A 26,763-nucleotide genomic window follows, 5' to 3' on the forward strand; every position below is an offset into this window, starting at 1 on the left:
TTGTGTACATTTTTTATTTGAATGTTCCCAGAGATACACATCATGTTGAATGCACTGTATTTGTTTTCAGAACATATCATAAGCTACAAAATATATGCACTTATATTCCAACTGCAAGTTGTGTTTGTTTTAATGTTCAAGCTTAAGTGGGGTCAGTTGGGTAAATCCATTTAAGAAATCTTGAGGGACCAAGAAAGAATAAGGGGAAGTCTCAGTGCACAAGTGCAAGTTTTCTTATGTGATATTTTATATAGCCCCTGAATACAGGACTCTTAGGATTCTGGAAAGAATCTACCTAGATGCCTTTGTCTGTGGCAAAATCAATAAAAGTACAGTATATACCAATGTCCATGGTGTAAATTAAGCTGCAGTCCTGTACTCATTTGGTTAAGAATCTCATTGGATTCAGTTAGATGGCTGTATAGATAAAACTGTGCTACTGCTATAATTCTGGGCCATAGAATGTGCTTTGGCAGAGGACTTTTAGATCCAGAAATCTAGCACTGCTATCTACAAATGGGATAATCTCCAAAGAGTCATGCTAACTATAAACATTACTCAGAGAATCTGATCAGAATCTGACTAATGACTCTTTAGAAACATGGAGAAAGAAATTTTCCTCTGGTGAACTGTGATTATAATCTTAGGTTAGAGAGACTTAAATCATAGCCTGTCTTCTTCCGTACTTTACCAATCAGCAAAAATTCTTTTTCAGGACAGTACAGTGAGGGTGATATGGGCATACCATGACAAAGACTTCAGAGAAGGAAGTCAAAACTACCATGGTTCAAACAGAGGAACAAAGAGTCTTCGTTTATTGAACCCTGAGAAGGACACTGCCATTTCTTCCTCTCTGCCATATTTTGATTTGACAAACCAAAACGTAAGTTACTTTGGTTTTTGTTTTCATTGAGTGTTAGCAAATCTTGGGTACAACTGTGTGCTGAAAGTACAGGGATGACAAATTAAACTTTTATATTATATTTGCCTCTTCTTTTCCTTTTAAGACAGGTGCCTATACCAGACAAAGACACAACATATTGGTGCCAAATGTTTAAAGTACCTGTACTTCATGAAAAGCATCATGTGATAAAGGTAGGTCTTCTAGCTAAAAATAGAATCTTTCTAGGAATTCCTGTTTTCTTCTTGAGAACTATAATTTTTATTGTCTTTTTGTTGTTGTCATATTTTATTTATATTATACTATTCTAGAAATAGCAAAGATTCTTGAAATATAGGAGTATATTGTTAGCTGTCAAATTTCAGCATGTTTGGGACCAGAACTCCACAAAAAGCTTTTTTAAAGAGTTTCCAGCCATAGAACCATGGAATCATAGAATAGTGAAATTGGAAGGGGCCTATTAAACCATCAAGTCCAACCCCCTGCTCAATGCAGGAGTACAAATCAAAGAATATCTGCCAGATGGTTGTCTAAGTTTCTCTTGAATGCCTCCAGTATTAGAACACTCAACATGTTGGCTTCTGTGCTCTTGACTAGTACACAGCTAGAAGACAGCAGAATGGTTTCTTGCCAGCTTGAGATCAATGGAATATTGTCCTGTGTCCCTCAAATAAAAGTCGTTTGGACAATTCCCAAGAAAACTGTAAAATATGAAACTTGCTTTTTTGACTGCTGCTTGTAGATTTATTGCTTCAATGAATGTAATTAAATTATAAAAGAGTGACTGCTGACCATGTCCTAATGCTTGCTGAGTCAGGCTTGTATCCATTGATGCCCCTTATCTTTGCTGTTTAGTCCAGCAAAGGCTTTCATTAGTGGAATGTGAAGGGAATTAATTTTATCAGTATTTCTACCATGATCTGAAAACTCCCATGCTGTTTCAAGCTCTTCTCGCCTTCTGGAGCAGATTTTTTTTGGAGTAGTGGGGTTTGCAGGAGGACATGAGGAACTATCAAAGATGGCCTTTCTCCAAGTTCTCCTTTTGATAACCTCCAATGGTTTCATAAGCAGAAGGAGGATGGCACTGGATATATTCCTAGCTCAACAATTCATTTGACTGGACCGTTGAGTCAATACTTTCTGATTCCATTCTGTTTACTGAAGGAGTAGAAGAAATAGAAGAAACCGATCCAACTCTTAGCAGTACATAGGTTTTCAAGGTATTTTGTGCCAATAAATAGGATGACTCAATGCCACAGATATAGTGAATTCATGAGATCTGGGCATCAGGACTGTAAAATATAATAGATTTCCATCAAACAAAGATTACTTATGGATTATGACATTTTAAAAGTTTTGAGACCTGAGATATATGTTGGCTTCATAAGGGAGCCAATAACACTTCTTTAAGCCTGCAAACATGTCTTGTGGCTAGATGTGCACTTGCCTCATTCCTTGGTTTGCTTAAGTTGCAGGACACCACAGATGCCAGAGGCATAATTCCATGCATATAATTTTTGCCTATATATAGTAACTAGAGCCTTGAGTGTTCTAAACTATAAGAAACCAGCCTATGAATTATGTATGCTATGCAAGTATTTCTAAAATACTGGTTCCCATATAGTGAAAATTAAAATTTGCATGTCTTTCTGTAAAGTTATTAAATAGCCATTATTGCAGACATGGTGAGTTTGTCTCTTCCTGCTGTCTTGGGTGTAATTAAATGAATACACGAAGACTACACATTTTACAGATATTGAAGAAGGGAGGCTACTCTGTCACAGAGAATGTGAAGATGTTGTCTCAGGAGCCTTGTGGACAATTCCAAAAGCTTTTAGAATTCAAAGGGTTGGTTGTACAATTGGCATTACAAAATATGCATGTTGAAAAGATGTTGCGCACATCTGAGCTTTGTAATACAAACCTCTCTTTTCGTTTTGAATCTAATCAGGTCCCAGATACCAAACAGGTAACTTATATAAACATTAACAAGCTTCACTACATGTCATAGCATAGAAAGTATAAGAATTCCAATTGATTCATGTGACAAAGTCTTTCAAACAGATTTTGCTTGTTCTTACAACAATTTAAGCAAGCAGACAAAAAAAAAACCCACCAAAAAACCCACAACTACTGAAACCACTGTATGTCCACATTGTCAGCCTGTATCACACTTTTTTGTTCCATCTTTTCTTCTTAGTCATAGTTTGTTTAAACCAATAAACTATGAAAAAAGTCTTCCTAGAAAGATAAGTGAGATAACAGTGAGAGTAAGATTGTAATCCCTGTGTTGGTGTGTGGTATAATTCAAAATTAAATCTCAAGGAAATGGGTTTTTAGGTGTACTTCTTTCCAGTTTGATGTGTCCTCCTTTCAGCTAGCATCAGATTCCATATATGCTTGTTCCAATTTTTCTATAAATGCTATCTTTCCAGATTTTCAATGCTAATTCCATGCATACTGCTCCTAATAAAATGTAATCTTTGTCTTATAACATGTGAGAACTTCAGTCTATATAAATATAAAGAATAAAGCAAGCAGTTGACCTGGTTCAGTAATTTGTTTTTCAGTGTCTGAAATAACTCTAAAAATATTAATCCAGAACTCATGAACCAACTTCAGGACAACCACATGTAAGTCAGAGGACCTATCCCCTGTCCATCCAGATAAGGACAATGGACTAATATAATGAGCTTTTACAAGGGTACAGCCTGGAACAACTTTGATGAAGATTCTTTCACCTTGTTGAGATCCTTTTTAGTGGTTGTCATGTCCAGATGCTGTTCTAAGCAGTTTTGTGTAGTGGAATGCTTAGTTCTATTTTTGCTAAGTAAAAAAAAACCCAACCAAACAAAAACAGTTTCTCTATACTAGTATTTTTGCTACATATCAGTATTTCAGGACAGTTAACTTGTTCAGTCTTGAGTTACAGTCAAAAAGATTTAAGATCACTGTGAATGCCAGCACAAAGAAAACTAAGTAAGATTCTATTTAATCAAAGAAACAAACTTCTTTAGATGACTGAAGGAAGAGAAAATGTTTTGCAACCAAGAGGTGGTGGTTGTTGTTTTAACTAGAGACTCATTTTCAAGCAGCTATCAGGACTGGAAAAAATGTAAGCTCTTATAATTACAAAGATCTTTAACCAAGTTTATAGAACCTACTGTTGTCTGTACCCACTTAGCCATGGAAAATTTCTGAAATCAACAGATGTTGTGAATGTACTTATGTGATTACCTTTGCCCATCCAGATGAAGTTATGGATGTAGCAGACATTTCCATGACTTAAATACTCCTAGGTTCTTAATTTTTCTCTACTTTCTGTTATATATTTCTCCTGATCTCTTTTAATTTGCTATGAATTTATTACCTTGTAGGAAAGTGCATAAATACATATTACCAAAAAGGCCTATGATGGGAAGAATGCCTTACTCGAAGGGAGCATCCCAGTTCTCTTAATGGGATTTACGTGATTAGCCATATTTGGCTGTTGTGATCTTTTAAACATTATCCACCCAGGCAGGAGCCATTTACAGGGCATAATATTAAGGCAACTACAATAGTATTGAAGGTTAGGCTTGTTTGTGAATTGAACTGTGCTTGCTTTTGTTGCGGGATATAAATTGAAAAAAAAATTCATTTGGTATCCTAGTTTTCAACAAGAAGTCTAACACTTCTGCACTTGATGTTTCCAATAGCTCTTCTATACTGCACTGTATAAATTTGTCATAATGGACATTAATTCTCCACTTCAAACTTCAGATTTCCACTCACTGGGAATAATTTTACTATTTTGGCCCAAGTTTTCCTAGAATGCAGATAAACTCTCATAGGAGCCCATCTATCAATATCCTTTCTGTCCAAAAGTACCTCAGTTTATCCATACGTGCAATAAGTTGAAAAATTGGGGTGTTCCACATGATATGTAAGTCAGCAGGAAAACAACAAAGACCTGTTCAACTCTGAAGAAACATAATACTCCACTGGAGGAATTCTGCACAGTCTCTAGCTTGCTGTTGTGCAGGTTGAGATCATTCCATTGGAATGAATTGGGCTTCTGTGTATTCTCTAAGGTTTCCACAGTTGGGATCTGGTTGTTGTTGTGGGTTTTTTGGGCTCTTTGGCCGTGTTCTGAAGGTTGTTCTTCCTGAAGGAAGGGGCTTCTGCTTGAACAAAGAAGTATTGGGCAACTCCTTGGGCAAACATGGCAAAAATGCCCTGGAAAATGTTAGATGCCTCATGTAAAGGACAGCTGTGCAAATGGTTCCACTGAACAGAATTCTGAGTGTCTTGTGGTGTTCACAAACACTAGTAGTTATAGAATGGAGATCTGAGAAATAGTCTTGGTATATGATTTACAGATAGTGGCACCTGTGGATATCTCTGGCTTAATAGCTTCAAGATTACAAGAGTCATTATGCACTTCATTAGAGCACAACAATCACTTTGCCCTGAGGGCATACAAAAGAAAGTTTCTTCCACAGCTGACTCAAAGGTCAGGGACTGGTCAAACAAAGTATCTGGAAATTTCCAAAAATACATATCTTGGAACATTACTGGGGCTGTCACCTTCCATCATTATTAGGCCACCAGAAGACTATCAAAGGTGATAATATGTGTACAATTTAGACTGCAGTCCTATATTCACTAAATGTCTTTGAAGTCAACATGTACAGGACTGAACTAGATATTCTGGTGTGGCTATGTTACTTTACTATGACAGCTTCCTTAACAACACTGAAAGCAGGATTCCCAGGAAACAGCAAATGTTATTCAGTTTCTCACTGTGCCTCCTAGGTGGTGGGCCAATCTGTCTTGCACTGGAGAAATTACCCAGTCCTAGAGTACCCCAAAAATAATGGACTGATAAACCATTTCTGAGTATGTTATACTTAGAAAACTGTGGAAAGTGTTGCCATCAATCAATCAATCAATTCATATTAGATTTAAAACCATAACTAGAGATGTGCCATTCAGATTTTTTGGACTTCGGCTCCCTGAATTCTCTATTCTGGGAATTCCACCTGACAGACTCACATCTACAGACACCTATATTTCACTCACCTCAAGAAGAGACTAGCCTGAAGTTTTCATGTTCTAGCTCTGGCCTAACCTGTTAGAAAAGAATTATGCCCCAATGCTAGCAGATGCCTAGCTACAAACCCTTGGGGAGTAGACTCTTCTTCAATGGGGAGACCATGGGGTGGATGGAGTTCTTTTTTTCATCTTCTGTCTGAGAGCAGTTATAGCAGCAGGATTCCACTAGCTCCTTACCTCACATCACTGGACTTCAGTTGCAAGAGTGAGCAGTCCAGTGGTGGAGCATTCTTAATACTTCTGATTAAAAACGGAGAGAGGAGACACTCCCCAATTCTTTGCAAACCAGATTGAGGGTGCTCACAGGCTATCAATAAAGACAGACAGGCACAAATTAGTGTGTGGTGCAAGATTCTAAGACCAAGAACAAATTGCCAGAATACTTTATCTGCACTGGGACAGGACAGCAGATGTCATTTAAACATAATTATTAGATTCATAGTAATCTTCATTAAAAAACAACTGAGTCTCTTAAAAATCATGCTGCCAAGGGTAACTAGGCCTTTTGACATTGAAACTTTATAGTAATGCCAAAGCCCACAGTGTGAAAAACACAAAGAGACTTCAATATATTAGCATGATTGATCGAAAGCCAAAGAGGCAGCTACAGCATTTGACATTTAATAGAGGCACTGTTTCTTATCTTCAGTGATAGACAGTAACTACTTACTGTTCTGTGAACTACTTTGCATTTTGTTGATGCAAATTTTATCACTTTTTTTCTGAAGGGGAAGAAGCAACAAGTAGTTTCATATTCCAAACATTTTTGGTATTTTTGGTACTTTTCAGTTCTACAAAATAAGTTTGTTTGTAAACTGTTTTTCTGCATAGCTTGGAGCTTGCACACAATGGTTCATACAATCTGGCATAGTCTCCCTACACTACATGTTGTCTAAAGGCTTAAAATGCTAGATGGTCAGCAGCTCCTGGCTTTAACACATTTCAAACATTAGTCTAGTGACTGACAAAACATTCCATTAATTAAAAAAAACTTGTAGTGTAAGAAAGTAAGTTCATTTTTCATTTCCATTACAGATATTTAGGATGGCAGTTCTTTGTACTGTAAGTATTTGAAGTCCTTCATTGGGACCTGTGGTAACAATGACACTCAATTTCCAAGTAGACATGAAAAATGACTGTAAACAAGCATATTTTGTCAGAAGCAAGAGAGCAGCTGTGAGCAAGGTACTGGTCAATAATAATGTACACAGCAAAAACCTTTGTGTTTGTTTTCAGTTCTTTTGGGGGGGGGGTACCTTTTACATTTTTGTGTCTTTTGTGCATGGATCCTTTTGTTAAAATGTGAAAGGAACTGGCTCTTTCAGCCTCTTTCAGTTTGTTTTTCTCCATTCAGTTTTCTGGCACTAAAATCGTAAAATATCACTCAAAAAAGAACTTTTTAAAAACAACTCAGAAATGCTGGGGCAAAGCAAGTAGGCAACAGAGAATCTATCTAGTTCAAAAGAAGGCAACAGTACACAAGGGGGTGCCTGCTGGAAGGACTGGGACGCAGAACCATGGATCAGCTGCTCGGCTGGGAAACAAACTGTGATGAACTACTGAACTACTGAACCAGAAGTTTGTGCCCATCTCTAATCAAAACCCCACCGAAACATGCATTTTAAATGAAATAAATATACAGACATTTGCCAAATAGCAATTTTTTAAAAATGCTCTCATCTCTATTGCTTTGGCGCCTTCTTTTCTCAGCAACAGCCAGGAAGGATGGGGTAGAACATAGCAAACCAAAAACAAAATGGAGGACATAGAACACAGATTGGCTCAAGAAGGACTGAAGCAAAACCCTGGGGTAAAACCTGTTCACCCTCTTTTATAGCTTTGAAGTTCCTGCTGTCCTGCTCCTGGATGTTCTGATTGGTTGTTGACACGTTTCTGGGCTTGACAGAAACAGGTGAAGAAAAGGTTGATAGAAGCAGGTGAAGAAAAGGTTGAATTACAGAGCAAAAACATGAAATGTTTGTGCCCTATTTCATTTAAATCATTCATGAGTCATTCACACTTTTGAGGTTCTCTACCATAAATCAAGGAACGTGGTGGCACTGCAGGTTAAACTGCAGAAGCCTTTGTGCTGCAGGGTCAGAAGACCAGCAGTTGTAAGATTGAATCCACGTGACAGAGTGAGCTCCTGTCACTTGTCCTAGCTTATGCCAACCTAGCAGTTCGAAAGCATGTAAAAATGTGAATAGATAAATAGGTACCACGGAAAATGTCTTCGGACAAACATTGGCACTATGGCTTGGAAACGGGGATGAGCACCGTGCCCTAAAGTCAGACATGACTGGACTAAATGTCAAGGGGAACCTTTACTTTTACCTTACTGTAAATCGATGAAAAAGCAAAACAAAAAAGTTTTTTTTCTGTGTTGCCACCCCCATCATGTTAACACCAAAGTTATTTCCCTTTTGGTTAGTACTGCAGCTGTGCAAAGATGAAGCTGAGGTGGAAAGTGGTAGCATTTGCTCCCGTAGTAAATTGTACCAGATCTGAACTGTGTGTGTATAAGCCCTGTGTCTACACTGGGAGCAGTTAACAAATTAAAGTTACCATCATGAGGCCTGAGAAAAATAAGGTGGACATATTCAATTCCTGGTGCTGTTAATTCTGAATTTCTTTGTGTGGCCTAGTAGTTGGTTATGCACTTGTTAGACTGCTGTACACTATGCTGGCTGCTTTAGAAATAAACCATTAGAAGCAAGACTAGAGTTTTTTTCTGAACAAATAGAAGCCGTATCCAGACATTATGATAGGGGTATACATACCACATGATGTATAAAGCTGTCTAGCCCAGTCCCCCCACCTGTGTTTTCTCAGCCTCTAACACATGACACTTGATAAAGTGAAGAGACTCCACTTTCCATGTACATTCTCTAGGTCCATTGGGGGCCTAGAAAATCTGACTCCAGACTCATGTGGAGAGTGTGTGTGGAGGATGAAGTCACATGTAGGAAGTTGAGAAAATGGTTGGTCTAAGATCCTCTGTTCTTCCTGTGGTGATTAAACCTGAAATACGATGTGTGAACAGAACCATAATCTCCAGATGGTGTGCAATAATGTTAAAGAAGGAGTGGAGTGGATCTTTCAGGGTAAGACATTTAACATCCTCATGGTATACTGTAGAAAGCTGTAGAGAAGTCAAACTGTGATAAGTTTTCTTGGTGAGCACTCATAGGCTTTGGTACCCCCTGATGTGTCATGAGGAAAGGCAGCTTTCTCTTTATTGTCTTTTTCCTGGCAGGGAGAAGCCATTTCATCCACTGCCAATTGTCCTTGCTTTCTATAGAATGGACTTTAAATTGTGCATGCATGTTTTGCAGTAGTTTTGTTCATTTATATATTTGTACAATGTTAGCGAAAACCACTTTGAATCTCATTCGTGGGAGAATAATATAACGAAGCCACCAGCTGGCTAGGCAGCCCCATGCCTACCTCCTGGTGCAGTTTATTCTCTAAGGCGGCCTAGGTTGTTTCAATCTAAAATCTGGATCTAGGAGATCAGTTTATCCAGACACCCTTGACATTTCCTACAGTGTGAGGTATGTCAGTACAAACAATTTGAAATACTCTACACAAAAATAACTTTTGTCTTGGGGGAAAAATTAATAAAAGAGCTTGAGGGCTTCAGTCCATAGTGACATTTCTTTATGGATACGCTGGTCATCTTGAATCAAAGCTTTCTATACTAACCAGAACACTTTAAAAGTTGCTTGCTACGTGTTGTGGTTAGAGTTTGTCAGTAAAAGAGCTGTTGGTTGAAGAGGAAGAGGTTGTGTTTCCTGTCACTGGGTTGTTTTTTGCTTTCACTTGACCAAAATTGCTAACACAATTTTTGGGAAGCTGGGGGAATTCTTTTCTGGAATGGATTATTTTTGGACAGATAACTGTTGCTTTTTTTTTTTAAGCTGCCTACAGCTGTAACTTCAAAAGAAGGACGCCAAGCAAACAAAAAGGGATGGGAAATAGTTATACACTGAGTGTCTTGACCTTATGCTGAGATGTGACACCAGGAGGAAGCCTGATTGCCTCTTGCATACTTAGTCTATATTAATCATCTCGTTCAGGATTTCATATTGATACTTAATAGCCTGCAATACATGGAATACTGAAGCATGTATTTTCCTACCATTACTTTGTCTGTTTGCTTCACAAATGATTTTAGAAAGCACTTACAAATAACCCATGTCCCAGTTGGGTTGGAAAAACAGAGAACTTGAAACTGCAAAATTATCCTACTGTAAGGCGTTTTCAGCTCTCTTATATTGCAAGTCTTTCCATCCTGTTAGAAATATGACAGCCAGTACAGTTTTGTAAATATACAGTACTGTATAAGGGGACGTGGTGGCGCTGCGGGTTAAACTGCAGAAGCCTCTGTGCTGCACGGTCAGAAGACCTGCGGTCCTAAGATCGAATTCACACAATAGAGTGAGAACCTATCGCTTGTCCCAGCTCCTGCCAACATAGCAGCTCAAAAGCATGTAAAAATGCGAGTAGATAAATAGGTACCACCTCAGTGGGAAGGTAACAGCGTTCCGTGTCTAGTTGCGCTGGCCATGTGACCACGGAAACTGTCTTTGGACAAATGCTGGCTCTATGGCTTGGAAACGGGGATGAGCACTGTGTCCTAAAATCGGACACAACTGGACTAAATATCAAGGGGAACCTTCACCTTCACCTTACAGTTTTATAGCAACCTCAGGTCTGTGGCTGAATGGAGAGTTTTCTTGCCTTACCAAGTGTATTTGCCATACCAGACATATGACGTTATGGTGGGGTTTTTGCCCTTATTATATGATGACATGTATATATATTCAGAACTATGACCTTTTGTCTCATGAGCAGACTCAAAGGATTCCACTCTCACTTCTCCAGTACCCTTTTAATTATCTAGGTGATTAAAAGGTATTGGAGCAGTTGCTCTTATTACAGGTTGATAGGTAGACATACAATATATTTTCTGGAACTATGCCCTTCAAGATTAGCTGAGATAGATGCTAGTCTCACTTTTCCAATTTCACCTTCTCATTAACCTTTTAATTACTTAAAAATAACAAACAATACTTTAAGAAAACCAGACACACCCAATCATTTAAATGGGGTCGAAATCAGTCGAATACTAAATAATTCAAACTATCTTTTCCAAAAAAAAAAAAAAAGGCATGGCATGCAACACAAATAATAGACTTATAGTTATTTTCTTTGTTTGCATTTATGTACAAAAGACTGTAATTTTGATGAACTGGCCAGCCACCAAAGACAGTGGTTTCTCTGTCCCATCTGCAGGCACTGTTTATTACAACCCATAATGATTCATTTCTGGTAAGTTGCTGGATATGTGTGCCTTTGGGAAAGTCTCCTACATGTTATTTCATGTCCACAATCCCTTTGAAGCTAGAAAACATAATAGTTCTTGCAGATGTATTATTTAGCACTGAGACGATATTGATTTATAATAGTACATATAACAGTTGTTATGTCCTACCATGGATTGTGTTTTCTGTTGAATGCAAACTGGATTTTAATTGCTTTAGATTTTTTCAAACTCTGTTGCAATATTTGTTTTGTTTTCATTTATTTGTAAAACATACTGAGATTGTAGAAAGTAAGGAGTCTATGGTTGAAGTCCTGTTGGTTAGTATAGCAAGTCACAAGTAGACTGGAACTTATGGATGAGTTAATTTACCAAACCCCTACAGATACAACGGGCTCACTCTAGTTAAAACGTAAGCAATAGATTTCAGCTAACAAATATTTTAAAAGAAACAAAAATTTGGGAATAATTATTTCAAATATAGTATTGCCTAAATGTACACCACTTTTTCAAACTTGCTGTCTCAAGTCTAGCTCAAGTTTTCCTGGGTGCTGTGTATTTCCATTCACATCACAAGACATAACCATTTTAGTGGAGAGTAGATAAGGAGCATGACGCAGATGTGTACCTGGATTCCAACTGCCCCCTCTCTTGCTGTATGCATGAATCTCCCTTAGGGAACATGTTTTTTTCCCCCTTTACTTATCTTAATAGATAACTCTTGGTCCATTATCAAAGATATTTTACTCTTTCCATATAAGTTAGTGTATACATATACTTATGCACAGAAGCCATACATATCTGTACTTTTCAGCTAATGTTTTCCCACTGACATAGACAAGATTTTGTCTCATGTGGCTATGATATACATAGAACAAACTAAATCAAAACTATTTCATGAAATCACATAATTTATTGCAAAGGAAGTAGAAATAAGGTTTATCTTCATACTTCTGACTCCTTTCAAGTCATGCTGATTGCATTTTGATAACAGCTGGGTTTGAGGGTCTCAGTCAACAAGTTACTGGTATCAAGAAACGCAAAGAGAAAACAAATTTGGCTTAGAATGTAAATTTTGCATATGTTTAACAATGAGATACCCTTTATACACTTATTATGAAACAGCAATTTTATAGTTACCCGCAATTTTAGTGAAATCTAGAACACAAAAGATGTGCAGTGAAAGCAAAATGTAAAAGTGAAATGCAGAAAACTTTAATGGAATAATCTTTTGATTTTAAATCCAAATGCAAATATTTGCATATTCTTGCCTGGATTATCCTAAAGCAGTGGTGTCGAACTGTGGCCCTCCAGATGTTCTTGGCCTTCAACTCCCAGAAATCCTGGCCAGCAGAGGTGGTGGTGAAGGCTTCTGGGAGTTGAAGTCCAAGAACATCTGGAGGGCCACAGTTCGACACCACTGTCCTAAAGGTTCATGATGTACTAATCTGGAGTAGGCTGAATCTGGAGAGGACTAACCATCAAAGGCCAATATCTTGTTGCACAGCTACAGATACACAATTCAAGGTTGTGCCTGAAGTTGTTTGCTAGTACTGAGCAGAATTATGGTCTATGTATTCGCGAAGGCTTTCAAGGCCGGGATCTAATGGTTGTTGTGGGTTTTTCGGGCTCTTTGGCTGTGTTCTGAAGGTTGTTCTTCCTGACGTTTCACCAGTCTCTGTGGCTAGCTTCTTCAGAGGACAGCACTGTCCTCTGAAGATGCCGGCCACAGAGACTGGCGAAACGTTAGGAAGAACAACCTTCAGAACACGGCCAAAGAGCCCGAAAAACCCACAACTGTGGGTCCTAATGGCAGTTATTAGAGCACTGTATTTTTAATTGTATTTTAATTGTTTTATCTTTTTACTGTAGTTAAATTATTGTAAGCTGCCCAGAGACCTTTGGGTAGTGTGGTGGCATATACCGTATTTTTCGCACCATAAGACGCACTTTCCCCCCACAAAACAGGGGGGTGGAAAGTCTGTGCGTCTTATGGAGTGAAGAAAACAGATTATATTTTCCTGTTTTCTTCTCCTAAAAAATTGGTGCGTCTTATGGAAAGGTGCGTCTTATGGAGCGAAAAAATAGTAATAATAATAATAAATAATAATAATTGTGAGGGGCAACTGATTATTCAGTTCCATAGCATAGTGGCTTGATGAGGATCATAAAGTTATGGCTTTTACACCAGAATAACTTTATATTGTACCAGCATGAAGAGGATTTTGCCCAATGTTTTCTGTGGAAACACTGAGTATACCCTATGCAGCTACCTTGTCATTATCATGCTTAATATTCCATTATCATTAAAACATGATTTTTCACCCAAGGTTGATATTGTAGATCATGAAAGTGCAATGATTTGTTGTGCGGACTTCAAGTATTGTAAAATTTAATTTACAGTAAAGCTGAATAAATATCAGTGAAATCATCTCTCTCTCCGAATTTTAACATTAAATGTAATTATTAAAATTGATGTGGGAAACATGACTTAATGGCAGGAAAAATAAGCCTTATTTCTCATTCATTTCACCTACAACTGCAGTAACTGAGTGAATTTTGTTCTTCAATTTCTGTATCAGATGTTCTGAGTTAAATTTTTTTTACCTGCTGTGCCAAGAGATGTGAACCTAACAAACTTTTGAGACAGAGGCAGAAATTGTTTAGCATAGTGAGTTGCAAATAGAATAGGCCCATTGAATCAATGGAATTTACAACGGAATTGATTCCCAAATCCCCACACATTCAACAGGACTGCTTTATTTTTAATTTACTACACTAAGCAATAGGATTCAACCGCTGTGTTATGAAATGGCAGCTAGCTAGCAGAAATATCTAGCTGAATAATTTATTTATCCTATTCTATTATGCATGATGTACAAATGAATTCTGATTAGAGATGGGGGCATTTGTGTTTGTATACGAATATGCATCTCCCCCCACAGGTGCAGATAATGATTCCTCTCACAATTCCACTGCTGCCGTGAGTTCCACAGTGCCTTCCTATCTCTCTGTTGCTCGTGATGGATTAGCCAGCCTGGGACCTGGCAGAGAGGCTCGTAATCTTGCCTTCTGCCAGGACTGGCTAATCTATCGTGAGTTGTTGGAATTGTAAGTGGTCAGTCTGGCCCCAGGGGGGCCAGAGATGAATATCCCCATCTCTAAATCTGATCTTATGCAAAAAGATCTTTACTTAGCTCTCACGGATTGATTTGAATTTATGTTCCTATGTCATAAACATGTGTTTGTGCAATTTCATACTAGAAACATTCCTTAGCTAATTGTGAGACCCTAACAAATTGCTTAATACTTTATGAAGTATAAAAATTTACCTGTTTTTTGCCATTGGGGAGAACAGTGGTAGACATGCATTTAGCCACAAGCACTGATTTATTCACAGTTTATGGAGATTTATCAATTCAGACTGCATGTGGGGAACTGGATACGACTCCTCTACCTTCCCATGTTTCCCAATTTCATTGCCTCCTGAAATGTAATTTATTTTATAGTACTTTTAATGTTGTTTCACACATGCACCCAGCTAATCTTATTGCCTCCCTGTTTTTTAATTCCACACAAGTGTTGATCCTGATATTTGACATATGCTACTGTTACATACGCATTACCTGTTTTCTCTAGTTAATGGGTTTTGTGATTTGTTGCTGATACCATGTTTCCCAGAAAATAAGACAGGGTATTATAATTTTTGCTCCAAAAATGCATTAGGGCTTATATTCAGGAGATTTTTTTTTCATGTACAACAATCTACATTTATTCAAATACAGTCATGTCAGTTTCTTCTGGTTGCTGCACAATGGTGGAGAGCAGGCTTTCACTTAACTGGGGCTTATTTTGGGGATAGGGCTTGTATTATGAGCATCCTGAAAAATCATACTAGAGCTTATTTTCAGATTAGGTCTTTTTGGGGAAACAGGGGAAGTCCTTATATCTAACAGACTGTCTGGAAATCTAGTACTCACAATGTATATTGTCTTCATAAAAATCTCTGGAATTGAATTATTTCAGTAATTTGAGTTTCCTATGAATTAATCTATTCCACATACAATCTTGTGAAAAAGAAAGTAAACCCTCTTTGAGTTTTACAGTTTTATGCATCAGGATATAGTAAAATAGGTCTGAACATTAGGTAAAAACAACCTCAGATGAACAACAACACATGGCATATTATAACATTCATGATTTATTTTACAAAAAGAAAGCCAAAATGGAGAAGCCATGTGTGAAAAACTAAGTACACCTTCTGATTCAATAGCTTGTAGAACCACCTTTAGCAACAAGTAATCATTTTCTGTATGACTTTTATCAGTCTCTCACACCATTGTGGAGGAATTCTTCTTTACAGTGTTGCTTCAGTTTATTGAGGTTTGCAGACATTTGTTTATGCACAGCTCTCTTAAGTTTCCACTACAGCATTTCTATTGGGTAGAGGTCAGGACTTAGACTGGGCCATTACAACTCTTTTATTCTTTTCTTTTTCAGCTGTTCTATTGTAGATTTGCTGCAGCGCTTGAGGTCACTGTCCTGTTGCATGGCCCAATTTCAGACGTTGCACATATGTCCTCATATTTAACTCTAGAATACTTTGGTATAAAGAGGAGTTCATGGTTGACTTGATGACTGCAAGGTGCCCAGGTCCTGTGGCTGCAAAACAAGCCCAAATCATGACCCCTCCATCAAAAGAAAGTGGAGGGGGAAGGCAGGGATCAAAGTGTTTTGATTCCTGCTTTCCCCCTCCACTTTCTTGTGAAGAAAATGCTTCCCCCTTCCACTTTCCTTGCAAGAAAGTGGAGGGGGAAAGCAGGAATCAAAGCACTTTGATGATTCCTGCTTTCCCCCTCCACTTTCTTGCACTTTCCTCACAAGAAAGTGGTGGAGGAGAGCAGGAATAAAACCACTTTGATTCTTCCCATCCTTACTTCTGTGTATAAGACGGCCCTCATTTTTAATCTAAATATTTTAGACAAAAGTGTCATCTTATAAACGGAAAAATATGGTATACTCAAAACATACAGGTAAATCATATAGTTTTAGCTGTTACCTCAGCTGTTACACAGCTTAGTAGAATTCAGTATATGATATTTGAGGTGTTTAGATTATGAAAATATTTGCAAATCATCTATAGCAGTGGTTCTTAACCTTTGTTACTCAGATGTTTTTGAACTGCAACTCCCAGAAACCCCAGCCAGCACAGTTGGTAGTGAAGGCTTCTGGGAATTGCAGTCCAAAACTCCTGAGTAACCCAAGGTTAAGAACCAGTGATATATAGTATGCTTAGTTACTATGCACTACTTTCATATTGAATTATTTAGAAGCATGGAACAAGTTTGAAGGTTCATCTGCTCCAACCGCCATCAATGCAGAAAATAATCATCTAAGGCATCCCTGACAGATGGCACTCCAACCTCTGTTTAAAAAATAACCTCGGTTTTGCTATATGACAGCGCTTGCTATCAGGAAGTTTTTCCTTAACATTTACTTAAAATCTTCTTTTTTATAATTTTAATCTTATAATTTAGATTAGTTTTGACATGTCTGCTGGAGTAACAGAAGACAGCTTGTCTCCATCTTCCATTTGACCTCTTCCCATATTTGAAGACAGCTATACGTATAATCTCTAGGCCAAACATATTTAGCTCCGTGTTCTGAAGGTTGTTCTTCCTAACGTTTTGCCAGTCTCTGAGGCTGGCATCTTCAGAGGACAGCACAGTGAGACATGCCTTAGTTACATCCCTTAGTGCTGTCCTCTGAAGATGCCGGCCACAGAGACTGGCGAAATGTTAGGAAGAACAACCTTCAGAACACGGCCGAAGAGCCTGAAAATCCCACAACAACCATTAGATCCCGGCCGTGAAAGCCTCCGCGAATACATACTTAGTTCCCTCAACCATTCATATGTCTTGGTTTCCGGAGCCTTTATCATCTTGATCTCTGGATATGTCCCAGGTTGTCAGTATCCTTCTTAAACTGTGATTTACAGAATTGGGCATGGTATTCCAGGTAACTGAAATTTGACTGAAACAAAATCAGCATTTAATATTATTTCCCCTAATCTGGACATTCTACTTCTGTTGATACAAGTTAGAATTGCATCAGCTTTATTTTGCCATTGCGTCACAGTACTGACTCATGCTTAGTTTATGGTCTACTGAGACTCCTAGATCCTTTTCACACGTACTACCGTGAAGCTAGGTATCATCTATCCAACTTTTGTGACTTTTCTGGCCTCACTATAGAACTTTACATTCCCCCCCCCCCTGTTGAAACAAATTTGGTATGTTTTGGCCCAGTTCTTAGCCTGTTAAGGTCATTTTGAATTCTGTCTTCTGAAGTGTTATCTATATACCCCAGTTTGGTGTCATCTAAAAATTTGATGACCATCCTTTGTACTGCTTCATCCTAGTCATTATTAAGATGTTCAAAACCACATACTTACCACTTTTTTTATTACAGGAATTGTGATTGTGGCTTCTTGTGTGTGTGTGTGTGTGTTTTTACAGGTTTTCCACCTGTAAGAAATACTCCACTTGCCACTGGTCCCTAGGATTATGAGGAACAATTACTGAGTGTTCTTTAGTTAACACCATCTTGCTCATCATTTTACTAGCTTGGGTACAAAAATATATTGGGAGAGCATATTAAAAGCTTTGCTGAATTCAAAGTACACTACATCTGTGCCCTTCCTCAGAACTACCAAGCTCTGTTTAAAAAGACAATTTTTGTTGTTGTTTAGTCATTTAATCGTGTCCGACTCTTCGTGACCCCATGGACCAGAGCACGCCAGGCCCGCCTGTCTTCCACTGCCTCCCAGAGTTCTGTCAATTTCATGTTGATCGCTTCGATGACACTGTCCAACCATCTCATCCTCTGTTGTCCCCTTCTCCTCCTGCCTTCACACTTTCCCAACATCAGTGTCTTTTCCAAGGTGTCTTCTCTTCTTACAAGATGGCCAAAGTGTTGTAGTCTCAGCTTCAGGATCTGTCCTTCCAGTGAGCACTCAGGGTTGATTTCCTTTAGAATGGATAGGTTTGTTCTCCTTGCAGTCCAGGGGACTCTCAAGAGCTTCCTCCAACACCACAATTCAAAAGCATCAATTCTTCGGAGGTCAGCTTTCTTTATGGTCCAGCTCTCACTACCATACATCACGACAGGAAAAACCATAGCTTTGACTATTCGGACTTTTGTTGGCAAGGTGATGTCTCTGCTTTTTAAGATGCTATCGAGGTTTGTCATCGCTTATATATATAATATATATTAATAACCTTCTTCTTAGAACTACAGACCTGGAAGGGACGTTATGGATCTTTGAGTCCAGTCCTTGTCAAGGAGGCAAAGAGGGGAATTGAACTCCCAACATCTGGCTCCACAGCTCAGATGTCTATACCAGTGAGCTATCTGGCAGTTATATAAAACTTGCACATGGAAACTATAGCATATTAGCTGCCTGCATCATTAGACATGCTAAATAACATAAGGGATTATCCCATATATTCTTTCCCAATATTTATATATCCAGATATAGATGCAATTGTTCACTACTCATCTAATTATTCTCAGATTACTTTACAGATTTCTTTATAATTCCACTCTCTTCTACACCATGAAACTACAAAGCTTCCCACATTGCAAAGAAAGAATTGATTTATTCCATTTCAAAGACAGAACAGAGTTACTCCTAAACTGTTTGTTTTCAGAAAGTTTTCTTTTTCATTTCTTTTAAAAGCTGAAACAGAACTGAACAAAAGAATACTTGTCAAAATTAATATTAATGTTAGGAAACTAACAATGAAAAGATGTGGGTGGCTAATGTTGGTGATGAACTATTGCTTTGAAGGGAAGTCATGCTTTTTTTGAAGTTTTGAGTAGAAGCACAGCAGGTTTTGCTGTCCTAGGGAGGCAGATGGGTGTGTCACATGTTGAGACAAACAACACATTATTTTAAGCTGAAAGAAATAGAACATTCTCATAACCTTTTTCCTGATTTTGTTACAGTTTTATGGGATGGTCATCCTTTAAACAAACATTTTGCATATGTGTAGGTGGGTTTTATTTATATTTGCTGTACTGTAGAAATAAATGACAAATTCCCACTGATTTTAGCTTAGCATGATTGCAGCTTTAATGTACATTTCTCCTCTGAAGTAGCTCATAGAAACCAAGGACGTTCAGAGCTAGTTATAGTATAAATATTTTTATATAAAAGCAAAGAAGACGAAAGAAGTGCATCAAGCTTAGATGCTCTTTTGCATCTTTATTGATGGAACTTTAAAATTAAATAAGCAGTGTTTTAAATCTGGCTCTTTGAATCTACTGTTTTGCCTTTATACTACATGTTTCTGTATCAAGTGCCTTAATAAGGGAGATATAAAGCCTTTAGGTTCTTTCCCAGTACTGTAAGCTGAGCTATGGAATCAGTGGAACTGCTGGATAGCTCAGTGGTTTAGGCATCTGACTCCCAGAGATTGGGAGTTTGATTCCTCACCGTGCCTCCTTGACAAGGGGATGGACCTGATGCTCCACAGGGTCTCTTCCAGCTCTGCAGATCTAGCATGATGATGATGATGATAAAGTTACTGATTTCAGTTACCACATCCATATAAATGTATATTGTCAGATTAGTATTGGCTTTTTTTTACTTCTTGCCATTTCATATCACAATCTCCAATCATAATTTTTACACATGTATATCCCAAAGGACTCTTTATTTGTTTGCTGCATGTACGTAGAATATAAGTATGTTTGGGTTTGCTCCTGTAAGCAGTCATATATTTTGTGCATTATGCTGCTTTTGATCTGTTCAGCTGTCAGTAAATGAAGCCTTTTTATTCTTTCTCTTACCAATGTCTCAGAGTGAGTTATTGAGACAGTAAGTGCCAGTTGATCAGAAACAAAAAGGGTGGTCAACTTTGGAGAGACTTGAAGCTAAGTAAGTCCCTGCACTTCTGCTGCACAGCTCTAAGCTTTTTAATCAAAAGTCAAAAGTCTATAACAGTATTTCCATCTGGAAATGCTGGCCTGCATTATCAGGAATTTCCTGGTATGGCCCACAACAGGAATGAGAGTAAAAATAAGAGAGCCTTGAGAAAAGAATACTGAGAGGTGATATGATAGCACTTTTCAAATATTTGAAAGGCTTTCATACAGAGGAGAGGCAAGATCTATTTTCAATCATCCCAGACTGCGGGACACGCAACAATGGGCTCAAGTTACAGGAAGCCAGATTTCAGTTGAATATCAGAAAAAACTTTTTAGCTGTTAGAGCAGTACAGCAATGGAACCAGTTACCTTGGGAGTTGGTGAGTGCTCCAACACTGGAGGCATTCAAGAAAAACTTAGACAATCTCCTGGCAGATATGCTTTCAGCAAGGGGTTGGGCTTGATGGCCTTGTAGGCCCCTTCTAACTTCATTTTCTGTGATTCTAATATTCTATGAGTAAGCATGCAAGAGAGTAAAGTGGAAAAATGAGAAGCAAACTGAAGCCACTGGATGAGAGCTTATTGTCCTGTGTATAGATTTCCACTCACAGAACAGAATTTTGTCATCTGTGGTTCCTCTATGGACATGTAGATCTTGGAAATTCTGCATTTTGAGCAGAAGTTGTAATACTGCTTTTGCATTTCTTCTTTAACTTTTGCTACTAATATGTTATTTTCATATCTTAAAATTAATAAAGTTTGTTCCGTTGATTTTCATTCTTTTTTCTTTTGAACCTAATTCACCTTTCAGTATGATGTGCTTTGCTTATGATTTAAATAAAAAGGGAGACAAAATGCATCCTTTTCTGATACCTTTGCCAACTGGGAAGCATTCTTTTCCTCCATATTCTCTCCTCACAGTAGTTTCAAATGTTATTTTTTGTCCATTTCTTTTAGAACAATTTATAATTTCTCATGTTCTGTGCAGTTTAGTGCTTTGCTGTACTTTATTAAACAAACAGATTTCTTCTGAAATTCTTTGATACTTTCCAGTAGCTATATATTTGCAATATGATCTGCAATGCGTCATCCTTTTCGGAACTGAGCATTTTTACTGCACATATAGTGATGTGTTTTTTTTGTTAGAAAATATTTTATTTCTTTACATGTAAAATTAGTCTAGTGGTCCTATAGTTACTGCAGTCTTTGATGGCTCTTTTCTTGCCAATTTGAATGTATGTTGCATGTTTCCAGTTTATGGGCCATTGTTTTGTTTTCTATATTTGCAGATTTATTCTTATTAGAATTTGGAAAGATTCAATTCTCTGTAATTTGAAATAGCTCTCTTGGTATTCTGTCTTCTCCTGATTATTTATTTCTTCCAAATGTTTTGAGAACAGCTTTCACCTCTTTCTAAAAATGCACATTCTTCATTTTGAAAACTTTTCTTAATGTGTCTGTCATTCTTGAATTTATTTTGCCTAGTTATTCAGTATTCTGGCTTTATTTGAACCTGTTCAGATAAAATATTTCCCCTTTGATTCTTCAGCATTTCTAATTTTGGTTTAATGTTTGCTTTGATTTCTTGGCTCCTATGGAAGAAATCTCTTTTCTTTTTAGTTGTTATCTACTGTTTCTTTGCAATGATTATTACAATAGTTACTGTATCTTTGTGCTTTTGTAGAAGTCACTGAAAAGTTGCTTTTAGGATTTGACCTAATTTCTGTTAACTTCTATTTTTCCTTCTGTTGTTAAATTTTTTTAACAGTATTAGCAGTAATCTATTGAGGCTTTTCTTTAATTCTTTAACAACTTTAGAGGTATTTCTCTCAGCTTCCCCGGCACAATTAAACTGCCTCCCCCTGTTAAAGTTGCTTTCAAGAGGGGAATTAATGCGTGTACTGTTAATATTTTCACCAGTGCTTGACATGCTTCAGATGCTGTCAAGATGAAACAGAAATAAAGGAATATGTCTTCTATTATGTTAACAGGTTGAACCTCTGATACAGAAGGGCCATGAGAACATAGTACATCACATTCTACTTTATCAGTGTAGCAGCAGTCTGAATGATAGTGTGCTGGATTATGGTCATGAGTGCTATCATCCAAACATGCCGGATTCATTCCTCACCTGTGAAACAGTCATTTTTGCTTGGGCCATTGGAGGAGAGGTAAAGAGTTATTTTAATTTGTTTCTCATATAGACATAGTGGGTTGGATTAAAGGTATTTGTTCTTTTACTATTAAGGAAACAAACTTAAGAAAGGAGCGTCTTTGCACATTTAAAACTAGTGTGCCAGATGTGCCCATTTCTTGAGAGGTCTGATTTGGCCATGGTGACCCATGACCTAGTTACATCTCAGCTGGATTACTGTAATGCTCTACTTTGGGCTGCCTTTGGAAAATGTTCAAAAACTCCAGAAGGTCCAATCTGCTACAGCCAGATTGCTAACTGGGGCTGGTTACAGGGAACATATAACTCCCCTGTTACAGCAGCTCCACTGGCTGCCTGTCTGTTTCTGGGTACAATTCAAAGTGCTGGTTTTAAAAGCCCTAAACAGCTTGGGACCAAGCTATCTAAAAGACTGCAGCTCCCTTTATGAGCCTGCCCAGGCATTAAGATCACCAGGAGAGGTCTTTCTTTCAGTCCCACCACCCTCACAGGTGTGCTTGGTGGGGGACACAGGAAAGGGCCTTCTCTGTTGCTACTCCCAGACTCTGGAACTCCCTGCCCTGGGAAGCTAGGTGTGGCGTCCACCCTAAGTTATGCATTATTCATAAGTTGTACATTAATGTGGTTGTGAGATAGGGCCAAAGGGGGTTGCTGAAGAAGTGGAGTCAGAGACAGAGAGGGGAGAAGGAGTTGGGTGGTTTGAGGCAGAGAATGTTTAAGGAGTGATTAGTCAGAGTGTGATTTGTATTCATTAAGACATAAGAGATCAAATTAAAATACTGAAGCTTTGTGTAACTTTAAGAATGTGCTTAAGAATTATTCCTTAAATCACATGTAATCAACACACGTGTTTCTTTTAAAAAGTCAATACTGGATGGACCTTAGTCTTTCATAAGAAATATAAGTTGATAAAGAGATCAACTGGTGGCAGTGTGTCAAGAAGCGTGTTAGGATACCTTTGTGAGCTCTGGGTTTGGTGAAACAAGCCGGGGCCACGGGGTAAACGCCACACTAGACTGGCCCCATCTTTATTGTCCTTCCACAAGCAGGCAAAGAGCTTTCTCTTCAGGCAGGCTTTTTCTTATTGACTAGTGGTCTGAGATACGTTTTTTTAATGGACTGTTGTTCTGTGTTGTTTTAATATGTTTTAGTACTGATCTTACTTACCCTTTTTAATATAATACTTGTTTAATTATTTCTTAAACCTTTAAATATTTGTATACTTGCAGTTTTAGCTTTTAAATATTGTCTTTTTAATTGCATAAGCTGCCTTAGGTTCTTTTTAAGGAGAAAGGTGGGAGATAAACAAACAAACAAATAAATGCAGCATTATGAAATGTTGTTATTAAAAAATGTACCCAGACCAGTGAATTAAATCATATCAAAGGCTCAATTGAAATTTTACACCAGAATATAAGTAGCCAAAGCGTAGGGCTGAGGAATCACTTGTGGAGGCTACTCTTAACTAGATCGACAACACTGTTCATAGCTTGTCACTGTTGTTGGTTTGGAAGTGCCCACAATGAAGATTTCACTAATTCATTCTCTTGGAAACAGTGAGCGCAGGATAAGTAGCTTAAAGGAATTTTTGAGGAAAAGTGATAATTAGTATTTTCCCAAAATAATGTACTTCAGCCAAGAAGCAGCAGTATACTTCAGTATCCAGCACAATTAGAATTGAGATTTTCTTCCACTCCTATTTCTCAAAAAAAGAAAGAAAAAACACCAACCAACCAACCCCAAAAAACAAACATGTTCCAGAGGTTTTCTTTGTCCTCCACATCATGATTTTAGGAGGCATAGCAATTGCAAACTGAAAAAGGAATGGAGGACCAGTTTTTGCAGAAATGGTGGGATCCAGCAGAATCCATTAGATTCTGGCCTATATGTTTATTAAAAATATTAATGTATGTTTGCAAATTTGAAATTATAGGGCTTTACATACCCTCCTCATGTTGGTTTATCCATTGGGACAGCACTAGACCCTCAGTATGTACTTATGGAAGTCCATTATGACAATCCATCATATGTGGAAGGTATGTTTCTTCACTCCATTTCAACTTCTGACAGAATAAAATTAATAAAATGTTCTAAACCTTGTTTTTCTTCCACAGTAAGTTGTTTTTCATCTACAGTAAGTTGTTCATTCAGAGTAAGTGAAATTAGGTACCTGGATATGAAGTGCTATAGTATTTCCTTAGAGTGACAATGCTGACAAAAATCTTTTATGTGAACATCTGAAGAGTTACATTTACTGTACATATGCCCTTGCATGTGGAAAAAAAACTGACTGAAATCCTGTTGCACCAAACTGCTGTAAATTAAGAAATCTCTGTAGACATTATTTGTTGAATACTGAGCTGTTATGACTCAGAGTGTGACAAATAATGCCTGTAGAGATTTCTTAGCTCATGGCAATTTGCCTCTGAAAGCTACATTGTGTGCATAACTATGCAACAAGATTTCAGTGCCTATCTGATATGAACTGGAAGTGTATTTGAAATTATTATGCTCAAGGGGATTTCTACAATAATCAGAGATTGGGAGAGTTGGAGGATGTAAGTATGAAAGATGATAATCTGTATCACCACGGTGCTTTAAATGTAGCTTTTATTATTTGCAGACCAAAATCTGAGGTTGCGTACAGATTTTTATAAAACAGGTTTTTTTGTGTGCTATGTCTGTATTTTGTAGGCGTGAGTATATTATGAAAAAAAGAGGACAGTCTTGTGCCTTAAGTTCACAAAGGTTACTTCTCAGTATGTACTAGTGATGTGCTAATACCATCTGCTCTGATTCAGTCTTAATTATTTGTCTTACAAATCACAACCACTTTGGTTCAAGCTGGTTTGAAGCCCATCCGATTGAACTTGAATCCAAATATTTTAAAGTATTTTTACATATTTCTATTGTTGTGAAAAAATGTTTTAAAATATATAGTGAAAACAATATAAAATTGAGGGAAATTAAGAGCTCAGTGCTATCATCTACTGCTGAACCTCCAGTGTGCACGGAAAGCTTCCACCATTGCCCTCCCTCTCTTCCTCCCTGCCGCCAGGAGCTATGCCATTTAGTCAGATTTATTCTATAGGTGCTAGGAAGACGATGGTGGTGGCGAAGGAAAAGGAGGAGGCGGCAGGACCAGGTGGGGAGGTGAGAGGGGCATTACGTTCCCCTCCCCACAGGCATGAACTGGAAAAACTAGTTTGTTTTTCTGGGGTACGGGAGTGGTTCCAGTTCATTCCCAGTTGTTGGTTCATTGGGATTTACATTTAACTATGCACTTTATGTTCAAGTATAGTGGGGTCTTGACTTAAGAACAGCTTGAGTTAAGAACATTTTGACTTAAGAACCGCTCTCATAGGAAAATATTGACTTGACTTACATACTTAGATTTGAGTTAAGAACTGAAAAAAAACCACGTGGGAGGCAGGGAAAGTGCAAAATTTGAACTTTCAGTTACCTGTTGGCCAGTGAAAAGGGTGCCTGTCTGCTTCCTCACTCCTCCCAGCGTTTAGAGAGTGGATTGGGAGACAGTCTTCAGACTGCCTGGTACTGTACTGCCTGGACTGTATTTTCCCTGCCTTCCCTGAACCTTTCTTGACCCAAGGGGGAAAAAAAAAACAAAATATCCCCCTCTAGTGGTCGAAGGCAGAATAGCAGCTTCCCATTAGTTTCTATGGACGGAAAAGAGCAGATACGGATCAAATGGTTCTCAATGCATTCCTATGGGAAATGCAGATTTGACCTGAGAAAATTTTGACTTGAGAACCGCCTTCCAATATGGATTAAGTTCTCAAGTCAAGACCCCACTTGTAGGCAAAACACTTTGCTGTAAAAGTTTGAGGAGAAGCACCACCTTGTTCAGACCCACAAGCTGCTCTTGTTTAAAGGTCTATGCTTCCTTACTTAAGTGGGAGTTAGCCCCATTATATAGCATGAGATTTATTTCTGAGTAAATATGGACTGTTAGTTCTATTGCTTTTAATTACTCTTTAATCCTACTTTTTTACATTCTTCTTGTGGCATATGAAGAAACTGCAACATCATTTGTTCTACGCTATGAAGATCAATGACTCTGGGCCATGTGGTTCTACATTGAAATTTCTGCTAATGCTAACTTGTTTGTTCTGGATATTTGGGCAATGCTGGCACAGCTATAGAATAGTGTATACTTTGCTTACATAGCCATGGTCTGATTTCCTTGCTCATGTACAATGTGACTGAGAAACTTTCTATCCACTGAAAATATTTCAGCATTTCTTTAATAGTGGCCCTGATCCTATGCCAACTGTACAACATTTTATCTACACAAAATTGATGTGTAGAGTG

The 26,763-nt window shown here is 37.9% G+C and overlaps 1 protein-coding gene across 2 annotated transcripts in view; it reads left to right on the top strand.

Moving 5' to 3' along the window:
* MOXD1 (monooxygenase DBH like 1) overlaps positions 1-26,763 on the top strand; it is a 54,352-nt gene that overhangs the window by 12,546 nt on the left and 15,043 nt on the right. For both annotated transcript variants that reach the window (XM_020779916.3, XM_020779946.3), the window contains exons 3-6: positions 716-883; positions 1,012-1,095; positions 22,250-22,429; positions 24,365-24,467. In XM_020779916.3, coding sequence (XP_020635575.3) covers positions 716-883; positions 1,012-1,095; positions 22,250-22,429; positions 24,365-24,467 — 535 coding nt within the window. The remainder of the gene's footprint in view (positions 1-715; positions 884-1,011; positions 1,096-22,249; positions 22,430-24,364; positions 24,468-26,763) is intronic.

The sequence above is a fragment of the Pogona vitticeps genome, chromosome 1, assembly GCF_051106095.1.
Source record: "Pogona vitticeps strain Pit_001003342236 chromosome 1, PviZW2.1, whole genome shotgun sequence".
Lineage (NCBI taxonomy): Eukaryota > Metazoa > Chordata > Lepidosauria > Squamata > Agamidae > Pogona > Pogona vitticeps.